General features: G+C 34.2%; 3 protein-coding genes across 3 annotated transcripts in view; 2 read left to right on the forward strand and 1 right to left on the reverse strand.

Moving 5' to 3' along the window:
* Nucleotides 1-1,139: 1,139 nt before the first annotated feature.
* Nucleotides 1,140-4,294, forward strand: LOC105338028 (uncharacterized). The gene is made up of 3 exons (XM_011442997.4): nucleotides 1,140-1,497; nucleotides 1,736-1,945; nucleotides 3,458-4,294. The coding sequence occupies exons 1-3, from the start codon at nucleotides 1,176-1,178 to the stop codon at nucleotides 4,075-4,077; spliced, it is 1,152 nt and encodes a 383-aa protein (XP_011441299.3). The 5' UTR covers nucleotides 1,140-1,175; the 3' UTR covers nucleotides 4,078-4,294.
* Nucleotides 4,295-9,060: 4,766 nt separating this feature from the next.
* Nucleotides 9,061-10,580, reverse strand: LOC105338027 (forkhead box protein B1). The gene has a single exon (XM_011442996.4). The coding sequence runs from the start codon at nucleotides 10,435-10,437 to the stop codon at nucleotides 9,421-9,423; it is 1,017 nt and encodes a 338-aa protein (XP_011441298.1). The 5' UTR covers nucleotides 10,438-10,580; the 3' UTR covers nucleotides 9,061-9,420.
* Nucleotides 10,581-22,586: 12,006 nt separating this feature from the next.
* Nucleotides 22,587-25,336, forward strand: part of LOC105338038 (fibrillin-2) — a 37,973-nt gene continuing 35,223 nt past the window's right edge. Inside the window, exons 1-2 of the mRNA XM_066086480.1 lie at nucleotides 22,587-23,458; nucleotides 24,754-24,836. Of these exons, the coding sequence (XP_065942552.1) occupies nucleotides 23,274-23,458; nucleotides 24,754-24,836 (268 nt within the window). The 5' untranslated portion in view covers nucleotides 22,587-23,273. The remainder of the gene's footprint in view (nucleotides 23,459-24,753; nucleotides 24,837-25,336) is intronic.

A 25,336-nucleotide genomic window follows, 5' to 3' on the forward strand; every position in this document is an offset into this window, starting at 1 on the left:
GTTCGAGAGACCAAATATTTAGCACATGGTTACCATCAACCACTTAACTAATAGGACCTAAACTGGCCTTTTAATGAAATCGATTAATTAGTTTCTTGTGTCATACTTGCGAAGTTATTGTTACGTTCACCTTCCATTTGTAATTAAATTATCAGGATCTTAATATGTGCTTTTTTAACCTATTGAATGATTAAAACCTTCCGAAATCCATGGTTAAAATAATCAAAATCCATGCAATTGTTCTGGAATACACATCTAAGATAGACCTGTATCATTCAGTCAATTGACTATTAACTGAAAGGTCTGGAAAGGTGACTGAATGGCATAGCTATTTCATCAGTCACCTTACAGTAACATGGCAGTAACGTTACCTTTCCAATGATCATCAGTCACCTTACAGTTACGTGTCGATTACCTTCCAATGACTGAATAGCATAGCTATGCCATCAGTCACCTTACAGTTACCTTCCAATAACTGAATGGCATAGCTATATCATCAGTCACCTTACAGTTACGTGTCATTTACCTATTCAATAACTGAATGACATATAGCTATGTTATATTTCACCTTACAGTAACGTGTCAGTTACCTATTCAATGACTGAATGGCATAGCTATATCATCTTTCACCTTACAGTAACGTGCCAGTTATATTTCTGCCAATCCAATGACTAAATGGCAAAGCTACGTCATCAGTCACCTTACAGTAATGTGTCTGTTACCTATCCAATGACTGAATGGCATAGCTATGTCATCAGTCACCTTACAGTTTCAGTGTCGTAGCATTGGATACGTCGACATCAGTCACTTTACAGTATCGTGTCTGTTACCAATCCAATGACTGAATTTTAACAAATCCTATAACGTTAGTAAGAAAAACTTTTCTTTTTAAGGAAATCACCTTTCCGATTCAAAAAGTGTTTTATAATTTATATAAACATATTTTTTTGAGTAATCAAATGGATTAGGCAACAGGCAAAGTTAATTTTAAGTTAAATAAAACATAAACAAAAAACATAACATATGAATGAAAACTATTGTATTTTATTTTCTTAGTATAAATATATTTTCCCCGTGGGTACGAGTTGACTAGTGAAGTCGTACTCAAATATTTGGGTACGAGATGGTTTGGGTGCGAGTCGGGTTGGGTACGACTTGACTTGAATCCGCTAAAAATGGCGTCAAGTCCGAAAAGAAGAAAGTCAGAGGAAAACACAGAAAAGGACTTGCTATATGCCATGATGAAAATTTGTACAGACCTAGACAAGTCACATATTAATTTAACTCCGTTAATAATTGAATGTTGTAACGGGTCGCTCAGTTCTTCGTTTTCTAAGGCATTCTGTAATACAGAGCCCTACGACGCTCGCCTCTTATTTGGCGATGTGTTCCACTACGGCATATCGATTTTAAGGGAATTTGTAGAGAGTAAGAAGACTCCAAATGACAGAAAAATGTTATTTGTGTTTAATAAACTGATGGATTTTGTAAATGGGGGTAAGCAAAACTCCGACGATGTGTTGTAGCTGGCATTTAGAAAAAAACCGTCAAGTTTAATTTGTAATGTAATTACTACTATGAAGTAAAGTATAAAGAACCAAAACGAACATTATTGTATCCATATCAAGAATTGTTGATACATGTGCACTTGGAAACTTTAAAGGTTTTGTGTTCTTTAGACATGGAAAGTTAAATAATCTTTCATATTTCATGTATTTATTTTTTTTTACAACAGATAGAAGCCTAAAACTTTCTGATCCTCTAGAACTTCAGTCCCTCTCAGAACGTGAGCTGACATTACTAGTGGTTAATCATCTGTTTAGGAAACTAGCAACATCATCCTGCTATCTGATTGACAAAAATGGTCATGAACACAGAGGGAATCGCTGTGTATGTGGAAAAGATTCTTGTGAAATGACGGGATGGTATGGGGATACCAGTATAGGTGAGAAATGATATCAGACTCAAAAGCTCAGTTGTAACTGCTAGGGCACTGGCACGGTACACCAGAGATGCACGGTTTAAATCCCAGTTGAGACTTGACTTTTTACCACCTGTTACATTGTTATATTAAATGTGGTCACTTTCTTGAAATGTAAGTGGCATTTGAGCAAAGGTAAAAAAACATAAAAAAGGGTGAGGCTTGCCCTCCTCATATTTTGGACTTGAGCCCAAATATTGTTTATATTTCAAGACCCTTTACTGTATATAACATTTACTGTTTATCCTGTAACAATTATTTCTACCAACAAGCTATTTCAACAAATTTTTCTAGTATTGTACATTATTTGATATCATAGGCGTCGGAACAGGGGGGACTAGGGGGGGCTTAGCCCCCCCCCCCCCCCACTTTTTTTGCAAAGTTATACCTAACCATTAGAAACATAGCATGATAGCGGGTTCAGCCCCCCCCCCCCCCCCCCCACTTTTTCTCACAGGAAAGATTATTGTTCCTAAATTTACCTTGAGAGATTGAGAAGTTGGATTCAGAAGCATACAAGCGCCCCCCCCCCCCCCCCCCCCCCCCAGTAAGTTTAAGTTTGGGTAAGGAAGTATAGGTTTACCCCCCCCCCCCCCCCCCCACGGATTAGGATTTCCATGATTTTGGGAATTACTTTTCTCTCAATATTTCTGAGGATTAGTCTAGCCCCCCCCACTTTCAATTTGCTTCCAACGCCTATGGATATCTTGGAGTCTTTGGAAATCTAATCATGAAAGTTTCTTAAAATCCAAGGATTTATCTTAAGACATATCTTACAAGTATTACTACTCTTAAGACTTATCATAAGATACAAACTGAAGCTATCTTAGACATATCTTAATTTAAGATCTTACAACTTACCTCCCCGGTAAAAAAATTTTAAATCGGTGCACGTAAATAATTTATCTATGTATTGTTTGTATTATTTTAAAGACTAAAAATAAAACTAAAGCAATAATGTATAGGTAGGTACATTAAGTCAATACATCAATTAGTGCTTTATCCTCTCATAACATCCAAATGTATGTACATGTAAAGTACATGTGATTTTATATTTCAGAGTACTCTGACTTGGTGTAGATATTGGTGTCTTCTTTTTATTTTAAAAAGTGGTAGTTCACAACCTACATATTTGCTGTTGAGTTTATAAAGGATAAGACAACCGTTGTGATGTCTTAAAGTATAGACGATGATTTTGAAGATGTTTCGTAAGTTGGGACGGCTTCGAGAAACTATCTTGAGACTAGGATGTGTCCTAAGATAAATCTGAGGCATATCTTGGTCTTAAGATTAGCTTCATTAACTTGCCCACTAAATGTTGATTCATAAACATCGAAATATCTCTTATGTGTTATATTGGTTTAAAGCTTGAATATTCAGAATAGGCTTTCAACACAAGATGTGTGAGACCATGGTTGATGTTGTCAGTTCTATCTCGCACCGATCAAGTCAAAACTTTATTATCACTTGTTTCAGGAAATGCAGAGGTGTGGCATGGGAACATTGATATCATCATCAATGATGATTTGGCTGTGGAACCGTTGAAAGAGACCCCCAGTGAACAGTCTCCCCTAGAAGTAAAATTAGAGGCTTCATTGAAAACAAATCCACAGATCGCAGCACAAACTATAGTTTTTTCTTTTCTCCAAAAAAAGAGACACCCAGAACGTGAGCACTTTTTAACCCCATGCATTGGAGTAAGACGTTCAGAGCTTTTTATCATGCTTTATGATTCAGAACATGATGTTTTGCTAGAGAGTTCTACTGTACCCCTCTTTGAGAATGAATTTTCTTGTGAATTTTCTTTCTGTGCAATTCTAGTTTGTTGGTTAACAGTTAACTACCGGTTTTTTTGTAGTGGTTTAAATAAAAAGTTCAAAATGCTGAAAAGCAATTTTTTTGACATTGCTAAAAAGAAAATCACTGTATATGAAGAAGAACTACAGTTTCAAAATGTCAAAACTTGTAATTTTCCAGAGCTTAAGCTGGCAAGACCTTATGTTTCATCATTTATGCACGACACCCAAAAAGTGCTAATTGAAAAGTACTTCAAATTGAATAAATCTGATGAAAATGGTCTAGATGTGAAAAATTAAAGCTAATTGTTCCACATTAATTTGTAAATCATTCATTGCTTTTCTTCTGGATTTTGATTTATTCCCCAGAAAGTTTTGAATATTTTGCAACTGAATGGCTGAACAAAGTTGTATGGACAGGGTCTGGAAAATTAAAATTTTTTAAATTCCCAATACAATGATGTATGTATTCCAATTTATTTGATTTTGTGAATTGAAATAAAAAAAGGATAATTTCTTTATAATTAATCATTAAAAGTTAGAAAAAGTTTGCATTTCTTCTTGTGAAAAGTTGGTTACATTGTTGGATAGCTATTTCTTACGTACAGATGTATATTAAAGTTACTTCAATCATATTTGAAAGTAACTTTTCTGGTTTTAGTTTTGTTTTTTGTTGTTGTTTTTTTATATTCATTTTCATATTTAATAAAGTTTCTATCAATCACAGAATAATTCATGCTTATATTATCTCACATCAATAAAATAAAATTAGACATTTTGAACTTAAACAATGTTTTCCAAGGAACTAGAAAATGTTCTGAACAATATTAGCAGTTGACAGCTAGCATGAGCCATGCATGAGCCTCTATGATCTTAATCGCAGTGCTCCAATCTACAGGTTTACAGACTCGCACAGATAGCAAAGCAGTAAACTTTAAAAAATGGACAAGAAATAGTGAGATGCGATTTGTGTGAGCTGAGCATAACATATCTCAGTATGAGTTATGACGTAAATGGTGATTGTACAGAGTAGTGTGGCAACGCACACACAGAATCTCAAAGTGCGTTAAATCATTGAAGATTAGGTCAGGGCTTGTTAATAAGAGTTATCTCTCTTCCAACAAAATATTTTACCTCCCAATCTTTAATCTGAAAGAGGCTATGGCATGCAAAATTGACAAAAATGAGCTAAACATAGTTTCACAGTCGATAAACTAGGTTTACCGGTTGTAAACTATACTTTCCGGAGAGAAACTATAGTTAACGACGGTAATCTATATTTCACATATGTAAACCATAGTTAACGCGATCATCAGTGTTTTAGAGCTAGGTGTAAAACAAACACCGAAAACAACCATTTGCGATTGCAAAGCATAATTTGATAAAGATAGTTTAACGATTGTGGAGTTATGATAACAACTCTTAACTATAATAGTTAACGAATGTAAATTATAGTTTAAACTAAAGATGTGAATCTATATTTATCAGCAAAATCTATTAACAAATTTTATGCAGACAAACTTAGGTTAGCATTCGTAAACTATAGTTTACAACCGTTAAATATGGTTTCACAGATTAAAAAAAAATTTAGTTAACGAATCGTTAACTATAGTTTACTGTTTACTGTTCGTAAACTATAGTCATTCGATAAAGATAGTTTATCTACTAGACATCACATATTTTGTTAACATATGTAAAGAAACGCAAATTACACAACAATTGTAGGTTAAAGGAGTCGGGTTTTGTTAGGGAATAATTAGCATGCGATAAAAAAAATCGGATATTTGAGCATTTGTGTATAATATATGCGTGGCCTAGTGTAAACGCGGAGGTCTTTTTGATTTTGCGGTCGCTGGATCGACTCCACCAAGTATTTTTCTTTTCTTTTCACATAAAACATGATAAGAATATAAAGTTTAAATCACTGCTGCGGATTGGGTACAAGACGGGGTTTTTATATTTATACGAATTGAAAATAACGTAAAAATGTCAATAATTTAATATTTAATTGAACAATAGGGGGGGGGGGGGGGGGCTAATCAATATAAGTAATAAGGAACCATTCTCTGTTTGTATATATGTAAATATGTTATACACATTTTATGTAGTACCTCTTGTATCGTTTACGTGGTTTTGAGAGCATAAATGAATTGAATTGAAATTTTAATAGTTTGAGGTGATTAAATACGGTCATACATGTTCAAATCACAGCCCTTCGGGCTTTATTGGATTTGATGACTCCGACCGTATTTGATCACCCCATAATACGCAAGGAATGATGTCTTATTCTTTAAATATGCAAGTGAGGGTTGACATTTAATAGGATAACGCAAAAATTGGAAATATTCCCCCAGTTGCAACAATTACTGCAAACTTACCAAACAATCAAAAGCACGAAATACATGGACGACTAGAACGGACTTTCAAGTAGACTAGTTATTATGGCAAACTTTTGTAAACTATGTTCACTATCACAGATTGAAGATGAGTTCCATTTTATTTTAATCTGTCCATTTTATAAAGAAATAAGAAAGATGTATGCAAAAAAAAAAATATCATTATGAAAAGCATTCTGTCTTTAAACTCATTCACTTACTCTCAACAAAGGATATCAAAGAGTTGTGTAATTTCGTCAAATACCTTTATAAATGGTCAAAATTACGATGAAAATATAACTATTGTTTTTGTTTTGAGAATATACTCTTCATTATCCTGTTTACTTTTGCACACTGCTATGTGCACCCGCAGACTAGTCTAAGATTGTAATGTTTTTAAAAAAAATGTCTACTTTACTTATGTATATATAATAAACCCATGAATCATATGGTTCTTGGTTATAAACAATATAATACATATATAGAAGATTAGATGTTTCTTCTGTATAACGTTTTAATCGACAATAATTTACGTATACTTTAAAAAAAAAAATTTTTATGAATAATTGATTGAATGATTTATAGGTAAATGTAAAAAAAAAATAATTTTTGGATAATTTATTAAATGATTTAAAGGTAAATATAAATGATGAAATATTTTCTGTGGTGCATCATTCGAGCATTGAGAGTAGAAAACATTGCAGGAAAAAGTTCATATTTATGGACTGCTATACTATAGACATATTGCATATTTCTGGCCACTACCTTCATACCCGCATGAAACAAAAAAAAACCATTTTATTGTTTAAGACACATGAGTATCGCACTATCGGTCGTGTGAAGGCATAACTAAACCACCAGACGTCCAAAGATCATTTGTGGCGGGGTGTCCTTTTCAAATATGTGTTTTGAGTAAATACATTTTTATCGAATTTTATGTGTCAATGCAATTTTTTTTTTTTTACAAAAATAGTCATCAAACTTTGAACATGACTATATAATCTATTTTTCGTAAAAAAAAAAAAAAATAGTGTAAAAACACACTTTATTTGATCGTGTTATCTGTATTTACACCAAATAAAAGCCGTTTGAAATTTCAATTTTATTTCTTTCTTTTTTTTTTTTTTTTTTTTGCTTCTTTTTCTTTTCTTTTTTTCGTCATTTGGTAGTAAATACGTCCTATTATTTGAATAATTTTAATTTTTTTAGATGAGCTAGAGTGTTGTATATATATTGCGGCATTTTAGATTAACATTCCAAATGTTTTTGTTTAAAAAAAAAAAGAGCGAAAATATTTTTTAATTAACTTTGGTGATGCCTTGACAGGGTGCCCGCGGGCGGGGCAGGGAGATCTGTGATCTAATCTGTGCTGACATACTGAAAGACAACGACAGCAGATTAACAGATTAACTACCTACAAATTACGTATTATTGATCTAATTATCTACTGGCACAAAAATATTTATTTAGTGATTTTTTTGTCCATCAAAAATGTAAACAAGATACATATAAATTTTTTTCCAGGAGGTTTTATATAATTTATTTGTTGTAAAATTTCGATCCACTAATAATATCGGGTGGAATTTGCACGCCATAGATCGCGGCGAGGGAACCTTTTCACTTCACACAGAACAGAATCCGTCTCGGAATTTATAACTTCAATTACTATTGCAGAACATTAAGACACTCACCACTTTCTGAAATGCCTTAAAAGAATTCAAGTGCGATCTCTTGATAAAATATTTATAGGGGGACTTACATGCTTAATTTTGTTGACACAGGAATGGTTTTATCTTTTATTTTTAATTCCATAATGAAGTCCTGCATGGGGTTTTTAGTCAAAGCTTTGGAAAATATCCAGTGAAAGACTTAAAGAATGGCCGTAGGAACTGGGAAAACAGTACAAATATGACAAAGGCTGTGGAAAAACACGCCACTGTCTGCTTGAAACTGCTCTTTCTTTACCGATTATATTACTGCTACAAATCTGTGTCTAATTTTTATGGAGAACAGTCTTTCTGTATGGTCGTCTATCAATATTTTTACCACTGGGAAGAGAGATCGTTTACGATTTGCCAATATTGAATCTAGAAAGTCAGCAATGGTAAATCAGGTACTCTAACAGTAATAAAATAGTACATATATACTATGCACCCGTCCATCAAATTGATTATAAAGATCCGATTTTTTTATACACTAATGATACTAACCAAGAGTGAGTGTACTGCGTTTTGTTTGTAAATTATTACACTAAAATAAATCACAGTCTAAAAAAAATGCGAATTGAAAAAAAAAAATCGGGGGGGGGGGGGGGGGGGTTCGATGAGATTTTTTATGATATATGTAAAAGTAAGTATCGGATACAGGGAGGGCCCACGCTTCTTTTACTTGTTGGCACCTGTTGAGTGCCATTTTTGTATCTCGGGTAGGGTAAACATTCCACTATTTCTGTCTATTTGGCCAGCAAATAAAACGTCCAACACCGGACATACAGCCCTGGTCCTGATTGTGCTTCTGTCAATGTTTTCTTTTGATGAAGTTATTAAGAAAGAATTCACCATATAATCACGATAATTCACCAATGATTGCCCTTTCAACACCGGAAAGAATAATGAATACATTTTTTTTATTATTGATTAAAATTGAATTGGGGGTGTATTATTTGTAAATTGGTGTATTCTGGTGTTCTTTTGTGGAAATATTGGCGACCAATGACGGCTTGCGTAAATTAAAATATCTGAGGAATTTAACGCAATATCAAAAGAGAAGTGATCGAAATGGCCGTCCTCGAACATGCACCCCCCCCCCTCTCCTTTGTTATATTAAACATACTAGGTATTCCATCAAGATTCGATGAGTTAAATATGATCAAATAGAGAAATTAAGAAAACACATCATTATAGTTTTTTGTTGATTTATTTCTGCAAAAATCTATTTTTATTGCACTATTCTTGAGATTCTCGGTCTCCATTTCAGCTTTTTACACACAAACAAGCATACACACACATACACATACCATATTTACATCAGTATATAACAACAAATTGCGTATATCTGTGCACATTGTTCTAGTTATGTACATTTTGATATTTACAAATATTTTTTTTACAAATGAATTAATTAACATACATGTAGCACTAAAATACACACAAAAAGACCGTTCAATATATTCACCGAAAATAAATCTGAGTGTTTGAGACAACATTCTCCATTGAAATGACTATATGGATATCACAAAGTATCACAAATGAATGTTTCGAGACGAAAATCACTGGGCGGTCTGGAGTCGCTGGAGACCCGTGTACTGCGATCCACAGTAGGTGGAGGGTGGGGGCAGGGAGGAGTAGCCCGCTAGGGATCCCGAGGACGGAGGGACGGACGGAACCTGGGAGGCAGGGAGGTAGGATCCACCGAGGGACGATCCCAAGGACGACCCTAGCGTGGAGTTCATGTTCATGTTCATACCTGGCGTGTTGTAGTAAGGGTTGTATCCACCGGGGGCCGAGGTATTCCACGAGTCAGGTTTGGACGGCAAGCCGTATTGCTGTGGTTGTGGCAATCCCTGAGAAAACGCAGATAGAGCCATGGAGTTGAACGGAGGGTAGGGCTTGTAACCGGAGGGAGAGCCATAGAGACTGAAGTGTCCGTAAGAGTTCACATGTTGAACATGAGCCGGGTCCTCGCGCTTTTGACGCTGAATCTTGAATCTCTTTGCTCGTCTGAGAAAGCTTCCATTGCCAAACATGTCACCGCAGCCCGGGTGGAGGGCCCAGTAATTTCCTTTCCCTGGTCGGCCGGGGGCTCTTGGAATTTTCACAAAACAATCATTCAAGGAAAGGTTGTGACGAATGGAGTTCTGCCACCGCTGTTGGTTGTCTTTGAAATAAGGAAAACGGTTCATTATGAAAGCGTAGATCTCATTGAGCGTCATCATTCCAGAGGTTGAACTTTCAATGGACATTGTAATTAGAGCGATGTAGGAATACGGCGGTTTGACATCGGCAAATCTCCTCTTCTGCTGAGAAAGCGTGGAGGTTCCGGAGTATTTCATGTCATACTCGTCCATGTCCGACTCCGGGGAGTTGACGTCGTCCGGGATGTCCGAGTCGCTGTGGTCAGACTTTAGGTTTCTGTTGGCCTGGTCGTCCTCGGCCATGCTGTGGGGCGGCATGGCTCCGTACATCCCCGGGGGTGTGGGCATCAGGTGGGAGGCTGAGGCCATCATACACGATGATTTATCCTCCATGTCGTGGCCGCCTAGAACTGCACCGTTGTTCTCTATCATAGTATTCGTCAAGTCAGGCTTCAATCAAAATTAATATTATCTCTCCGTTGGAAAATATTTTACTTGTGATATGAGAATTCGAAAAGTCAATGTTTTCTCTGGAAAGGTTACCGTAAACCTATGATTTATCGCCGAACATGTCTGTTTTTTAGTATTCCGAGAATATAAAGGCCGGTCCGAGAACGCGCTCTGATTGGTCAGTTTTGGTCCACAATCGTGTTTTTATAAGCTAATTGACTTTAACTAGTGCTTTGTAAAGAGATTAACGGTCAGTGAAAGTTGAATGAAAAATCGCCCCTGGATACGAAAAGGACATGAAAACCAACCCTCCGTGAAATCACTAATTTGTTTTTGAAAGGAAGAGTAGATTTAACTCCTCCCACAAGATCTAAACTGTTTGCATACTGATTACAGAAGCAACTAAGAAGGAAAATTGCTGAGAAAATACATGACAAGAAATACAAATGTTTGCAAACAACAGATTCAATGTTTAATGTTTTTATTTCAATATATGTTTAAGACTAGTAATTTTGACCGATATGTTTTTGTTAAGTGTCATTATTTGGACGTGAGTATTTGTCGTTTGGCGCGTGTTTTTGTAGTCACAAGCAATAATAAACGAAAAATTAAACCAATGTTATTAAAATCTCATCCCACTTTATAAATTCTCAACCCAAAGCTATATTCCATTCATTCACGATTTTTACTTGAGGAATTTTGATTTCCAGTCCTATACTTATACATGTATCTTTATCTGCAATATTCACCACATCCACGACAGACTTTACTCGTCCGAATTTAACTCGAATTTTCTACAATAAATTATAAGTGGAACACTTGATTTAATGCATTATTTTTACGCAAATAAGTCTTCATGTTAATTCTAATACAATCAAATAAATATTCGATAACTTAGCAAAAGATGAATATCCCTTAGGTTCGATAATAAATTCGATAATAAATTCGATAATAAAATATGATCTGGATCGGCTACTATATAAAAATGTCTGTAAACAAAAGTATGGAAAATTTTCCGACATGGAAGCTACAAGAACACACTTGCCATAAAATATTTATTATCATACATATTGTCCAAAACAGATCATAAGATTTCATCCAAAAATTGTTGTAATTATTTTAGATGAAAGTGAACTTATTTTGTCAACAGTTCATCTTGCTCACATCTCTCTCTCTTTTTTCTTATTTTTTTATCTCATTTTAATATTGAAAACGTACATATTTTTGTCTACATGTAAAACCCATCTTTATGTGTACCATGCAAACAGAGCCATAAAAGTTTTGTTCTGACTAAAACATTCTGTGCCATGTATATTCATATCATATTTACGTTCATTACATGAGGTTTCAAAGCATTTCGAATTTTCTATGAAGTAAATATAATTGTTTATTATAATGACATTGTGTACATATGATATTTGCAATGCAATTTATATGAAAACTAATAATTTGCACCCGGTCCCTTTGACTTGCAAGTCAGTTTATATAATTTGTAAATTTCTGCATGCATACTTTCAAATATATCTTTAATTAACTTTTCTGATATACATTATTCAAACATATCTTCTGTTTAAATATTTTTTCTACTGAGTTTGTGGGCGAAATCTAGCGGTTTGTAAAGTAGTAATTGTTTACATGAATTGAAACAAGTTACTAATATCCAAATGTTTAGAGGTCCAAAGATTCCAAAGCTATATATACTATGAGCTGCAATTATCATTTTGAATTTGTTTTTTCTACAAAAATGTTATTTTCCACTTAAATGACCAAAAAATATCATAGTTTTTAAATTTCTATAAGCCATATTTATGTGGGAAAAGCCGTCAAGAAGCCTTAATTGGAGCAAAATTGAATTATTGTCGTCCTGGTCAAAAATTGATCTGCCATATACCGGTATTCCCTAGAAAAGAAATCTTTCTTTTGACAAAAATTAATGATGTTTTAAAGTCTGATTTATTATAAAAGTTTAAGTTACATGGAGACTTATCGTACTAGCAGGTTTTTGCAGCAAAATAAAATTTTAAAAAAAATACAGTTCATATTGCTTTAAATAACGATAACTGATAAACTAAACTATACATCTACTATAAACAATTCTGATAATTGCTATATTTTGGACCAAAAAAAAAACCCAGCTTGTTAAAATTTAGTATTAACGGGTAAATTTTATTTATATTGAGATCGAATGAATCGAATAATGTAAAAGTTAAATAAAATTAGTTTTCTGGTCCCTGATTACTTGTTTGTTTTAGTAATTAAGACTAGACGTAATCACATTCACTTCTAACAACACAGATTATATAACCAATGGTAGAATTAATCAAGAAACAACCGTCTTAAAGACTGCATCAATATTGAGAGAAGTTGTTGAGGGGATTTGGTGGTGGGATTCCGTTGGTTTGTTCATAAGGTCGGCTCCGTTCAAAGAGAACGGCAGTTCCTACGTAACGGGATTATCTCCCCCAACAGCCCTACAAAAACCATACATAATGGGATTAGAATGTTGGTGTTTATTTGTGTTAACGATTATTGAAGTTTATTTTCTTGACTTTATTTTCACAGAAAGACAGATAATCTACTACTTTTGCATTCGTTCGTTTCCTTTCTCTCATGATTTGGTTGTTTTTAATTATTTATTTCTTGTAAGAGTTTTTAAAAAACTTTTTTTTACAAAAAAGTTTCATGTGTGAAATACATAAGTATGTCAAAAGTATAATTTTTAAAAAAATCTTAGCTAAGGCAAAGATCGGTATTTCCCAAATGATATTTTGAACCCGCGGCCTTTCTTTGGACCTTGGACTCTGTAGATACATGTACATATTGTGTTTTATAGAAATTGTATACTATTCGGAAAGTACCCAATATATGTATATATTTTTTCTCTAAAATTCTCATTAAACTATCAATTTATCGCATTTTTCAAAAACTAAATAAAAGTATCATGCACACAAAACAAGAATATTTTTAATTGAAGAATTTCGCCACCGATGAACAAGATGTCAGCCGTAACAAGATGTCAGCGTGGTCACCATTCCGGGCCACGATGACATCTGACGAGGATAATGAACACTTACATGATGTCTTTTGTTATCTACACCTGATCATTTCCAAAGATTGACAGGTTACCAAAAGATTTCAATTATCTGTTTTGCGATTTTTCCGAGCGTTACTTGCAATACGCGGCCCCGGGGCAGACGAATTAAAAAAGGCAGCTAGATGTGAAATTTGACAGGCAGCCACAAGGAAACAAATCTTCTCCCACCATCAGACAATTTTAGGGATTACGGGTATGTTGAGTCATTTTATGGCTATGTCACTTGAACAAAAAATACGGGAAAAATATATATATATATTTTAAATGAAATCAGAATGATCTAAACAGAATGTCTTAAATCCTAAAATTCTTGTACGGATTTCTCTGTCGTTAATCAGATACAACTACTAATAATAATCATTAGTTGATAAACCTTGATTGTGGATAAAATTTCAGACATTTCTTATAAGATATCAATTATGTTTTAATAGTATTAGATAAGAAAACAACGGTGGATCAGCCCGCCTCTTTATTGGATAGACCAAGATCAAAGAGTCCGCCAGCATTTTGTCACCTGTAAAACCGTTAAGTGTAATTAATCCAATTAAGCATCGATTAATTGAGTGAAACTCGATTTTAAGGTCCCTAAACCGTTTATTCGAATCTGAATAAACATTCACTCTCTCTTTCAATTTTTTGTTAAATAATTTAATCCCACACTATATATTGCATTGTTTATTGTCGTTTGTCGGCGTAGTGGGGTCATAATCTGTAGATAGGTATGCAAATGTTGTTAACATTAAAAAGACCGCTGCTTTTATAATGAGGATTAGCAGCGCCATAATAATGTGAAAAATATCAATTATATAGCGAAAATAATTATTAAAAAAAAAACCAAAATTAAATCCATTTCTTTTTTCAGATGTGGCTGTGAGAAATTCAAAGATGTTTTCTCATTAAAAAAGGAACTGAGCATTCTTATCTATTTATTTATTATTATTATTATTATTATTTTTTTTTTTTTTTGGGGGGGGGGGGTCCACATATTCATAAACACCCAAAAGTAACAAGCGTTTTTTTTTTAAATATCTTGTACAAGTCAATTGTAAAATTTATAGGTTCCTTGGTACTGGAAGCTGAGATGAGGGTCATGGAAATCGTGTATTGCAAGCAACAAACAATCGTATATATAGTTTTTATATACATGTACATATGCCCATTCCAATGCATTTGCAATGACAGAATTTCATTTACTGGGTAACTAGTGGTTCACTTCCTATACATGTACAAGTCTAAAACTTCATTACATAAGTTCGTTACACGAAAATACCTATTACAGTAACTAATGCAGTACGACAAGAGACAGATTAGCGTTTTGTTTATTCTCTGATTAATCTCGCCATTTTAACAAACCAACCAAACAGACAGTATAGCTGTACACAATTGTCCGGCCATTCCTGAGGTATTCTGTGTATTGTGCCCAGGTGTTCAATTCCTATCATCGGGCACCTCTACAAACAGTTCTAGTTCGTAATTAAAAGTCTCCGGTATACAGGAAGGACTCTCCTGCTCATGGCAGCATCACGGAGCAATCCGAAAGACTAACAGAGGCTTACGATTATATGTTTGATTTTAAAATTTGCATTATCGCAGAAGTGTCCTGACCAAACCACTTCTCCTCAAAGATTTAGAGTGAGTGATCATAGCCTTTATGTATCCATGTTAAAATATTTTCACCATTAATCAGAAATATGTTGGTTTAAAGAGGTATTTCTCGCTGTACTGGAATAAACACTTAGAAAAATAATGACTTGGTTTGTTGCTGACCAATTGGTAGCACTTTCGAGGGATAGAACTGCTCGATTGCCATCAGCCTTGACGTGGACAATAGGTCAATTAAATATTAAGTAACGCGTTTTCTTTGGATAGTCCAGGTGTTCGCTGGAATCTCAAGTCTTTTTGGTTTGTCCACATTTAATCGAGATAATCTCTTTTTCAATACCGGATATGAATTGGCCAGTTTTTATTAGAAAAAAATGACCATCTATCTTTAGCGCAAAATGGAAGAGCAAATATAAACGAATTTTCTGACAGTAGATTCAAAACTAACCTCGACCTATCTAATTTGATAATATATCATCTTATGAATCAAAAAGGAGATACCTTAAATTAACAAAGTTTTTCCATTTCATTTTGCACAAAAGGTCGGCGCGTTTTTAAAAGAATAAGAATAAAAGTTTCAAACACTTTTTGAGACATTTGGGGTAGACATATATTATATTCAAGTTGGTGATCGAAAAGGAGTTTATTTTTTTTTGGGGGGGGGGGGGGGGGGTAAACATGCATTGTATCTTACAAATGGCAAACTCAGTAATACATCATATTTTGTGTTCCGTGAGAAAATACTGGAAATTGGTAAATTGAATTGTCCCAACCACCCAAATAATAGATTTAAATCAGAATATTGGTTACAAAATATGTATTTTTAATCTCATGAACTATTTGCTCTTCAATTGTTCTGGTGATCTGTACAGGTAAGAAAAAAACCCTACCCGTAATCAGGGCATAAAAACGGAAAACGAACTAGAACTTGTGGATTATTAAATAATTACAACGAAATAACCAAACTGCAGCTAGCTTTTGAGAAAAGTTCCGGTACATCATTATTATGTAGCAATCGATCTTTTAAAAACCACGCGGATTCCAACAAAATAAAAAATATATATGAGTTTTTGAATTTTTTATTTGTTTAAGATCAATATCTGAAGTCTTATTATTGATCTATTTTTAAATTGTATTTTGGAGTCTTTTTGAATTATATGGAAAAAAAACTCAAATGCAAGAATTTTCGATTGTTGGGTTATACGCCCGAATTTTCGATCGTTGATAGTTACAATGAAGTTTTTGAAAATATACTATTCATATATAGATACAATTCATAAATATATCTTAAATATTTATATTCATAATTGCGTAACCACTCATATCCTATCGTAGTGTTATTTACTATATTGCGCCACCATACATGCATCAGTATAGAATTAGTGACCCATGATGTCATAGTTCCGGTTTCGAACTATTGTATGATCAAATCCTCGCTTCGTGATATAGGCCTACATGATGTTGAACCTAATCACAATTCTCGAACCATCCGTATCACTGTTCGAAAGAATTTTAAAGTTATGACTTGTGGCGTTTACAAAATACCATGTACATTCATAACTGTGTATATTGCGCCTCGATTTCAGAAGTGTGCACATCTGCATACTATTACTTGAAAACTTCAGTTGTTTACTTATTATTTAATATGAAAAATTTCTCATCGCCGTATATGTTTAAGATTATTTTCGATACCACCCCATCCATTGTAATTTTCTGTCTGCAGTATACATGGTGTTTGATTCGTCTTGTTAATCGGGTAAATATACCTTTGATACCAATATCAAATTTTCTACTGTAAGTAAATACAAAGTCTAATACTTGTCTAGCACTCATTACTGCAATATTATAAATACATGTATATATAGGCGTAAAAAAGATACGTCAGAGTTGTACCTTATATCACAAAGCTAAGAAATGATTAAAATGACGATTTTATTTCAAGCAGGATTTAATTAAAAGTAATTTAGCCCATATTTAATCCTAGTACAAGATTTACCGGCGCGCACACAATGGACCACAAAGCACCGCATCATCTATACTCATTGTCCGTAATATGTTTTTACAACGTCAATTCATGTACTTCGATTTCCACTCGACATTGAAACGGAATGTCCCTCCCGCTAATGGGTTTGGACCAGTTAGTCTTAATGCTTGCAACAATATTTTGACTGCGGATTGAGAAGGACTATTTAGCGACAAATCGGCAATCGATGTTCAAAGACCGACCAGAATTAATCCCCTTTGTACCATGCACTACAAAACACATGTCAAAATTGGCCCCCGGAAAGATTGAACCCTTACTGACAAGAATCAGTCTTTTATTTTTCTCTTATTATAACTTATTTCCAAGGTTTGGAATTAATATACGCGTACTGGATGGAAGAATTGCACTGTCGACACTTAAATTTTGAGTATCAAGTTGCTCCTACCATATTATATTTTTTAAACTCCTCGCATTTTTTAATATGGAAAATTCAATCATTACAATTGCACGAAACAAGCAATATAATATCTGGATAATAACATAAAAACTTGACATTGAAAATACAATAATATTTCCAATTCAAATTCCTTTCCTGGAATAGAATCACTAATGGGTGCCACTAATGGTTCAGATACTAGGAACGGTATAGAATATTTGCCGATTGCTTTTTTTTTTTATGTACATATGAAAATAAAAGCGCTGTGTGTTTGTGCTGAAAATAGAAATTTTATTTAAAATTGAAAACAACAAAATAATAAGAGTCTAATAATTGAAAAATTGTGCCTCTATTTTTTTTTTAGAATTAGTCTTAAAACTATGTCTTGCCGTAGTGGTTGACTATATTGTAATAGCCGGTCCATTGGTCTTAGATTCTCAAAGTGACTCATCAACGCTTAACCCTTTACAGATAATGATTTAATTATTATTTTGTAAAGAAATTGCAGAAAATGTCAATGATGAAATTCAAAACACGTAGCCATTCCATGGCCTGGGAAATTTATCACTCTTTGAAATTAAACGTTCCTGAAAAGCCAGGTTTTTGCCGTGATGATGTCATATGTTTGGATTCAATCAGACTTTTCCAAAACTGTTCTCTCACACCTGCAAGAGGCCCCGGCGTCCAATACGAAGTGTTCATTTGGGCCTTTGTTACTTCCAAATTACAACATATAGAGGACCAGCCTTTTAAGCAGATAATAACTCTCAATTTATTTGCATAAGGAATTAAACGGAAGGATTTACTAATTGACAAAGATCAACACACAATTGGAGAGAGTTGGTCATTTTCGGCTTCACTAGACCTGTTGCGGTTCCCACGTCTCACCAAGGCCGGGGGCAATGGCCATCTTCCGTTACCTTTCGCAAAAGCAGGGACATCAATATTTGGACCCCCATCGATAATGTTTGTATCACTAAGCGTAGATTGTGTTGTGCACCCTTCTTCTCTGATTTGTGATACACAATAGGTGCATTGAGTTCTTAATATTTTACATTTGTTTATTGTGTATTCTAAACCCTCTAAATATTGCTATTAGTGGACATCCTCAAACCAACATTAAACAAACTGATCATATGTAAACATCTTATGTAAACATAATCATATTCAGTCTGGGTTACCTCAGTCTGAGTGCAGGCAATAAATACAGGTATATCAATGAATCTAAGGCCAGAAAGATAAACAAAATGCTATCTCTCCACTGCAGCAAGGATGACGTATTTATTGCACGGGGTGGCGCCGTCACCTGAAGCCAAAGCCTGTCTAGCCCGTGCCACGTTACATCATTGACTAGAACTCGCCCCGTAGTGTACCCACGCCCTATGTACGCCTTAACACATCCACACAAAGAACAGCGGACTATCGGACATCTCAACGCAAGTCTCGGACACTGTCCGTGTGCTCAACGGACTCCTCATTGTATTGCAGAGTAATTTGATTTTTATGTACAGAATGTTTTTGGTCTTTTTTTTTTGCAGTTTGAATGATTTACCAAAATTTCAATGTAAGAAGTAAAGTTAAAAAAAAAATATTTTTTTTTAAAGTGCGATGATATCGTCGATATCAACGCACTTTGAAAAAAAAATGTTAAGGGTTTAGTAAAAATAATTTATATTTTTATATACAATAAATGATTGTTTGAACCTTGTGTAGCTTAATTTAAACAAGAATTTAACCAATTGAATGCTCAGCTAACTTGATAAACAGTTTCTATATGAGATTTTTTTTTCTCATAAGACAATATCGACAATTTACACACACAAAATAATTCGGGAGATTTGAATAATCCAAATATGACACACACTTCATAGCTTAGCAACTGCATTTTACTATTTTGAGTATGCTGCAAATTAACTTCTTATCTGGAGTATTGAGCTATGCCAGAACGAATATGATTTGTATATATTGATAATAGAGATCAATGTATAACATATTTCAACTGGCTTATTGCATGTGCTTGTAAATAAACATAATGTGATGAGGGTCAGGGGTCCATCTTCCTGTAATCAAGTAAATGATGCACTGCTGATTGACCGGTATCTTTGGTGAACCCCACCCAACCCCCATCCCCGTTCTCAAATACGGTAAATTATAGATTCACCAAAGTAAACAAATCATCATACTATCAACAAAGAAATTCGATTCCAGAATTTGTGATTTATACATATTTTTTCAAAGTGCGTTAAGAGTGTCGATACTAAAAAATGTTGATGTACCATCTTAACGCACTTTGAAAACATTTTTCAAAGTGGGTTAACTTGGTCCAAATTTAACGCACTTTAAAATATTTTTTTCAAAGTGTGTAATTCAAAGTGCCTTGCCATACCAATGATTAAAATTGGTATTCCAATGTGTATTTCTGTGTATTGCAATAAAACATTCATCGAAAAATCCCCGTTTTCATTATGTTTAAAAAGTTTAAAATAAGTAATTTTTTAAATCTACATGTACATTGAATGGACTTTTTTTTTACATGATTAAAACAGGGTTTTTCAGAGTATGTTTTAATTGTAATACACAGAAATACACATAAGATCATGCCGAAATGGTAAAGAACTCCACTATCCGACAACTGAGCCTCTATATATCTATGAAGAAATACGTAACCCGCGATAGGCCTTTAGTAGAAGATTATGTAATTTTTTTCTGCAATGATCGCTACCCTCATAACCTTCATTTTATTGTACCTCGCTGAAAATGTAAATTATTTACCAACAGCTATGCACTATTTACATATATGTGCATGCTTGTATGTGTATTTTATATCCATTTGTTTATAAATGGACACAGTAATCTCTCTCTCTCTTTCTGAAATGTTGCAGATAGTAAAATCATATTTGTGCACTGTCCACATCTTATATTTTTATACCGATTCATACATGTCATATTGAAAAACAGAAGGAAGGAAAAGAAAATATAAAGGGGGTGTAGCTTTACTAAGAAAGATTTCAAAATGAGAAAATAAAACTAAATAATGAAAACGATTAGAAATTCATTATATTAAAAAGCGTAACAGACATTGGTTTAAAATATTGAGTTATTTTCCAAGAATATTGTCCTTTACAAAAATTTAGATTAATGGGAATCAAAATTTTGTCATGTGCAAATTTTGATTCCCAATAATCTAAATTTTTGTAAAGGACAATATTTTTACTGATTTCTAAAAAAACATTTCATTCAATAGAAAATAATGACCTTTTGTGCGCATTCAGTATTTATTTGCGAGAGATCAACCAAGACAAATAGATGTGCTTATTTTCTCAAACATCAAATGTAAAAACAACGATGATTCTCATTGCTGCCGACCCACTGACAGCTGTATAGTAAGGCGCTAAAATACTCATGATGACCGTGTCTTATGGATAGTGTAAAAACAACTGCGAATATCAACACCCACCGTCAGACCAAAGTCATTGTGGACGAAAACGCACTACTCCGAACCTCCAGCCGCTAATTGACTTATTCTTTCAGGGTGAGATTTTAATGGACGTATACCTGAAAAATTAAAAGCTTCTATAGAAAGTCCCCTACCATGTATGCCTGCCAGAGAGCACAGCTCTAAATCGTGGACTGGGGGGTTGGCGTGTGGGTCAATATTTAGAGAACTGCTTAGAACGCCCAGAAATAAATAGAAAAGAAAAGGTGTAAGATACAATGACCCTTTTATTTAACTATGTGTCAAATACATTAATGAAAGATGCTATATGACCTTGAAATCTGTGCTGTACAATCTGTCGACATTTCACGTAGAAATTGCTCGCTTTGATTTCAAATCATTATTGGAAAAACATTGAATACAAATCATGCGGGGATTTGGGGGGGGGGGGGGGGGGGGGGGGAGTCCGGAGCCCCTACCTTAAAAACTCAAGTTTATTAAATTTTCGTAGTAAATTTACGAAACATGGAACCTCCCCCACACCCTCTACTGAATATAATGTAGAGCGCTTTTTGAGGAAAAAATTAAATGATTATTTTATTGGAAAATCATTAAAAAAGGGAAGTAATATTTTATAGGAATTACGAAAAAGGTATGCATATTCTGAGGTAAAGAAAGCGACTCTCTCTTACAAACGATACAAAAAAATGAAGGAATAAGAAATAAGAGATGATTGTATATATGAAATGGTCATGAACTGAAAATATCACCAAATAGATTTGATGATCTTTTGTTCCCGTGTCTGTGTAAAGAGCGATAACCCACTTCTCTCCATTAACAATAAGAAATAGAGTATTGATTCTCTCCTTTTAAAATACCTTCGTGTAATTTAAGCAGATGAACCTTTTTTTCCGAATATTTGAGTATATCTATGTTTAAAAAAAAAGAATGTTATCTTTTATCTTTTATCTGTATTCATGAAAAATTTATAGATTTCATATTAATGTGGTTACGCTGTAATCGTAACACAAATCATTGGTGGAAATTATGTCTTAACCCTTTTCATGAACATAATGCATGAAAATTCATGAAAAAGATAAAGTGTATTTTTTAAATCAATTTATTTTAATTAAAAGCAAAGATTCGTAGGTTCAACGGATAATTGTATGAAATAGTTTGTGTATTGTAAATCCTTGATTGAACGAGATGCATGCATGTTGCATATGCTTTTTTCTAGATGGCTGGGCATTTTAGTAATTATCAATATTTTTTCGAATTTATAATTTTAAGCCTATATAGGATTGGGGGTTGGAACGATGATGTTTCATAAATGTTGATATTGATATTATACACGAAATTCGCGCAAACCGTACTATAATGCCGGGTTTACATGTAGAGTGCGTATAGTTGGCATCAGTGCAAAATGACATAAATATGATCTAATGTTTGAGAGAAAAAAAAATGGTATTTATCCCTGTGTTGTTAATTATAATAAAGTGCACGAACGCAAACCCAGGGCAGCGAAAACGAAATAAACTTTTCTGCTAAAGTTAGCGCCTGTGATGTGTAGAGCTGATAGAGTCTCGACTTCTCTGTGAATTCTACAAACGTAATCTTTCCGCGGTACAGATGATGAATATGTAAAATGATACAAAATTTGAGAGTAGTTACATTAATCCGTTGGTACTTGAGGGAAGTGGAGAGCTCTTGACATTGTGGACCCGACATTCCTATGTTGAGAAGTGGCTTTGCTACACCAAATGTTTTAAATAACAGGTGCCCCGGTAAATCTGGAGAGAGGAATACCCCGCCACACACTCCATCATTTATTCACGGATTAAGAATGGTTGCTGTGTGAACTCAGTGATGCAATGTGAGAGAAATTAGCGACCTCTAGGCACTGTTTGATGGAAACAAATCTGTTAGTGTGCATTCATTGTTTTAATTGATGAACGAAATAAGATTTTTTTTTGTTGGGTGATTTGAAAGTGAAGTCTGCGATATATGACTGCACTTTTTGTGAGATAAGGACAGAGGGACAGCCCTGCTTTATCTGACGGATGTCTGGCGCTTTTTACCGTGGAATCTAACCGGAACCTCAGCCTATTTCTGATAGCTGTCTTCAGATTTCATTGAAATCTAGTTCTAAGACGAGGGGTTTCGATATCATGTGATTAATCGGTGAAAGATATATTCCTCCAATTTTTTACTCTGAATTTTTTTCTCACATATACCTTAAGTTAAATTCTGCAGTAAAGGAGTCAAGATGGAATTTTGGAGAAGAAAATTTGGAGGTTTACTTATTTTTCATGTGTTTGTGTTGTGTTGCATGGAGATACGGCTTGTGGGGGGACAGAGCAACCCTCAACAACGGAGGTACTGGTCTTACCCGTACCAGCGTGACGGGAATGTGTCCCCCCGGACCAGGGACAATACACACTTACTGAGGGGGTAAGATACCGGGAGCCACCAACGGCCCAGCTATTATTTTTTAACTTCTTTAGCTAGATCAAATACAGTTACTCTAGGTTTTGATTGCAGCTTTCGATCATGGTGGTATCTGTTCAAAGATAGAAGAAACTAGCTTCTTTCACTTGAGTGGGGATCAAAAGCAAACTCTTTCATTGAAAATGTTTGTTCAGTGTAATTCCTTACAGATGCGTCTGAACGTGGTCAGGGGAAATGGAACGCGGGAGTCAGCATCTACACACAGCTAGAATACTCCTAAATCAGTTAATTCAATGTTACGTCTTATAGAAAAATATATATCTGCATGAGTTTGAACATATCTGAATATATATACATGTCGATGGCATTCCTAGCCAAAGGGCCTTATCAGCTCACTCGTCTGTAGAATTCAACAACTACCCATTTTCCGGCTGGTCATTTAGGTTAAAACTACCCGATAAAATGCCTATTTGTTTCTAATTTACAATTTTGACACTCGACAGCTCAGTTTGTTGACATAGCTCGCCGACTGCTGACTCGGGACGAATTCTTTGGACAATTTATGTTTCGGTTAACCCCACTTGTTCTTCATTGAAACTTGAGAAGTGTATGGCAAATAAAAACAAGTGTCCGTCTGGAAAAATTGATGGCGCGTACATTTATCGTAAACTGAATTTTTATATAAAATGCACAACATTATACTGAATGTTATTTTAGCCAATTTTCATACAAAGTGCACAAAATGATAATATATTTCCGTCTTTCTTACCAAAGAGTTAATACTTGGGCTCATTTAGACATATTCATCATTGTAGCATATATGTATCAATCTATTTACTAAACGGAACTACCGATAACATTGATATCGTGTTAAAAAAAATTGATGAATTTACCGTATGGATCAAAATACAGTTACTCTTAGACTGTGCAATAACACCTCCCCCGTTTTTTAATTGAGGAAATTTTTAGGGGGGGGGGTAGGCCTAACTTTGGAACCACTTAAAAAATCACGAAAACAATTTGAAATAATGACTTGACATCATACGAATTAAAACATCATATGGCAGTATACCGATCATTACTTTATATTTTGCAATTGATTGTGAAGCTATCATGGCACTGACTGGTAAATATGTAATATTTTTATTCTGTATTTCACATTAAAATCACGCAGTTTTCCTTCAAGTTTACATGTAAATTGACAGGTTATGCATTTTATCAGTTTTGTGACTGCTGACACTTTGTTCAGCTATATAGTAATGGAGATGATCTAAATTAATGATGGTTTCCTGTTGTAGACCCAATACGTGTGGCTCCATATCCCGACGCTATTGTTGTCAGGGATGGACGCGGCAGCCGGGCCAGTATCGATGCATCATACGTAAGTTCACATATGACGTCATCAAACGTATGTAAAGTATGAACGACAATAAACCAGTAAGGTTTGGACGCATTCGATCTCAATATTGATAACACATATATTGAATTTACATGTATATACCTGAAGATAGTACCTGAAGATTTTACGGCGCATGTAGGGATTGAAACGATGTATTTTTGTATCTTTTTAATAATACTTTAATGATTTTCCGACTCGTACAACTTTGTATAACTATCATCTATAGATGCATGTACAAAAACTTCTTTATTTTTCGGCAATAATGGGTACTCGCATGTATGCCTGAAGAATTCAAGGGTAGATCGATCTTTAACTTAGTAATTTCCCCAAGTGATTCCATCTTTAAGGGATTCAAACCAGAGACGTAACTATACATGTATGTTTCTGGTCCAAGCATAACATATTAACGTCATATTATACCAGAGACATAAATTTAAACTAATATTTTATTTATGTCTCTGAGTGATTATACATTCTACATA

This window comes from Magallana gigas, chromosome 6 (assembly GCF_963853765.1).
Source record: "Magallana gigas chromosome 6, xbMagGiga1.1, whole genome shotgun sequence".
Lineage (NCBI taxonomy): Eukaryota > Metazoa > Mollusca > Bivalvia > Ostreida > Ostreidae > Magallana > Magallana gigas.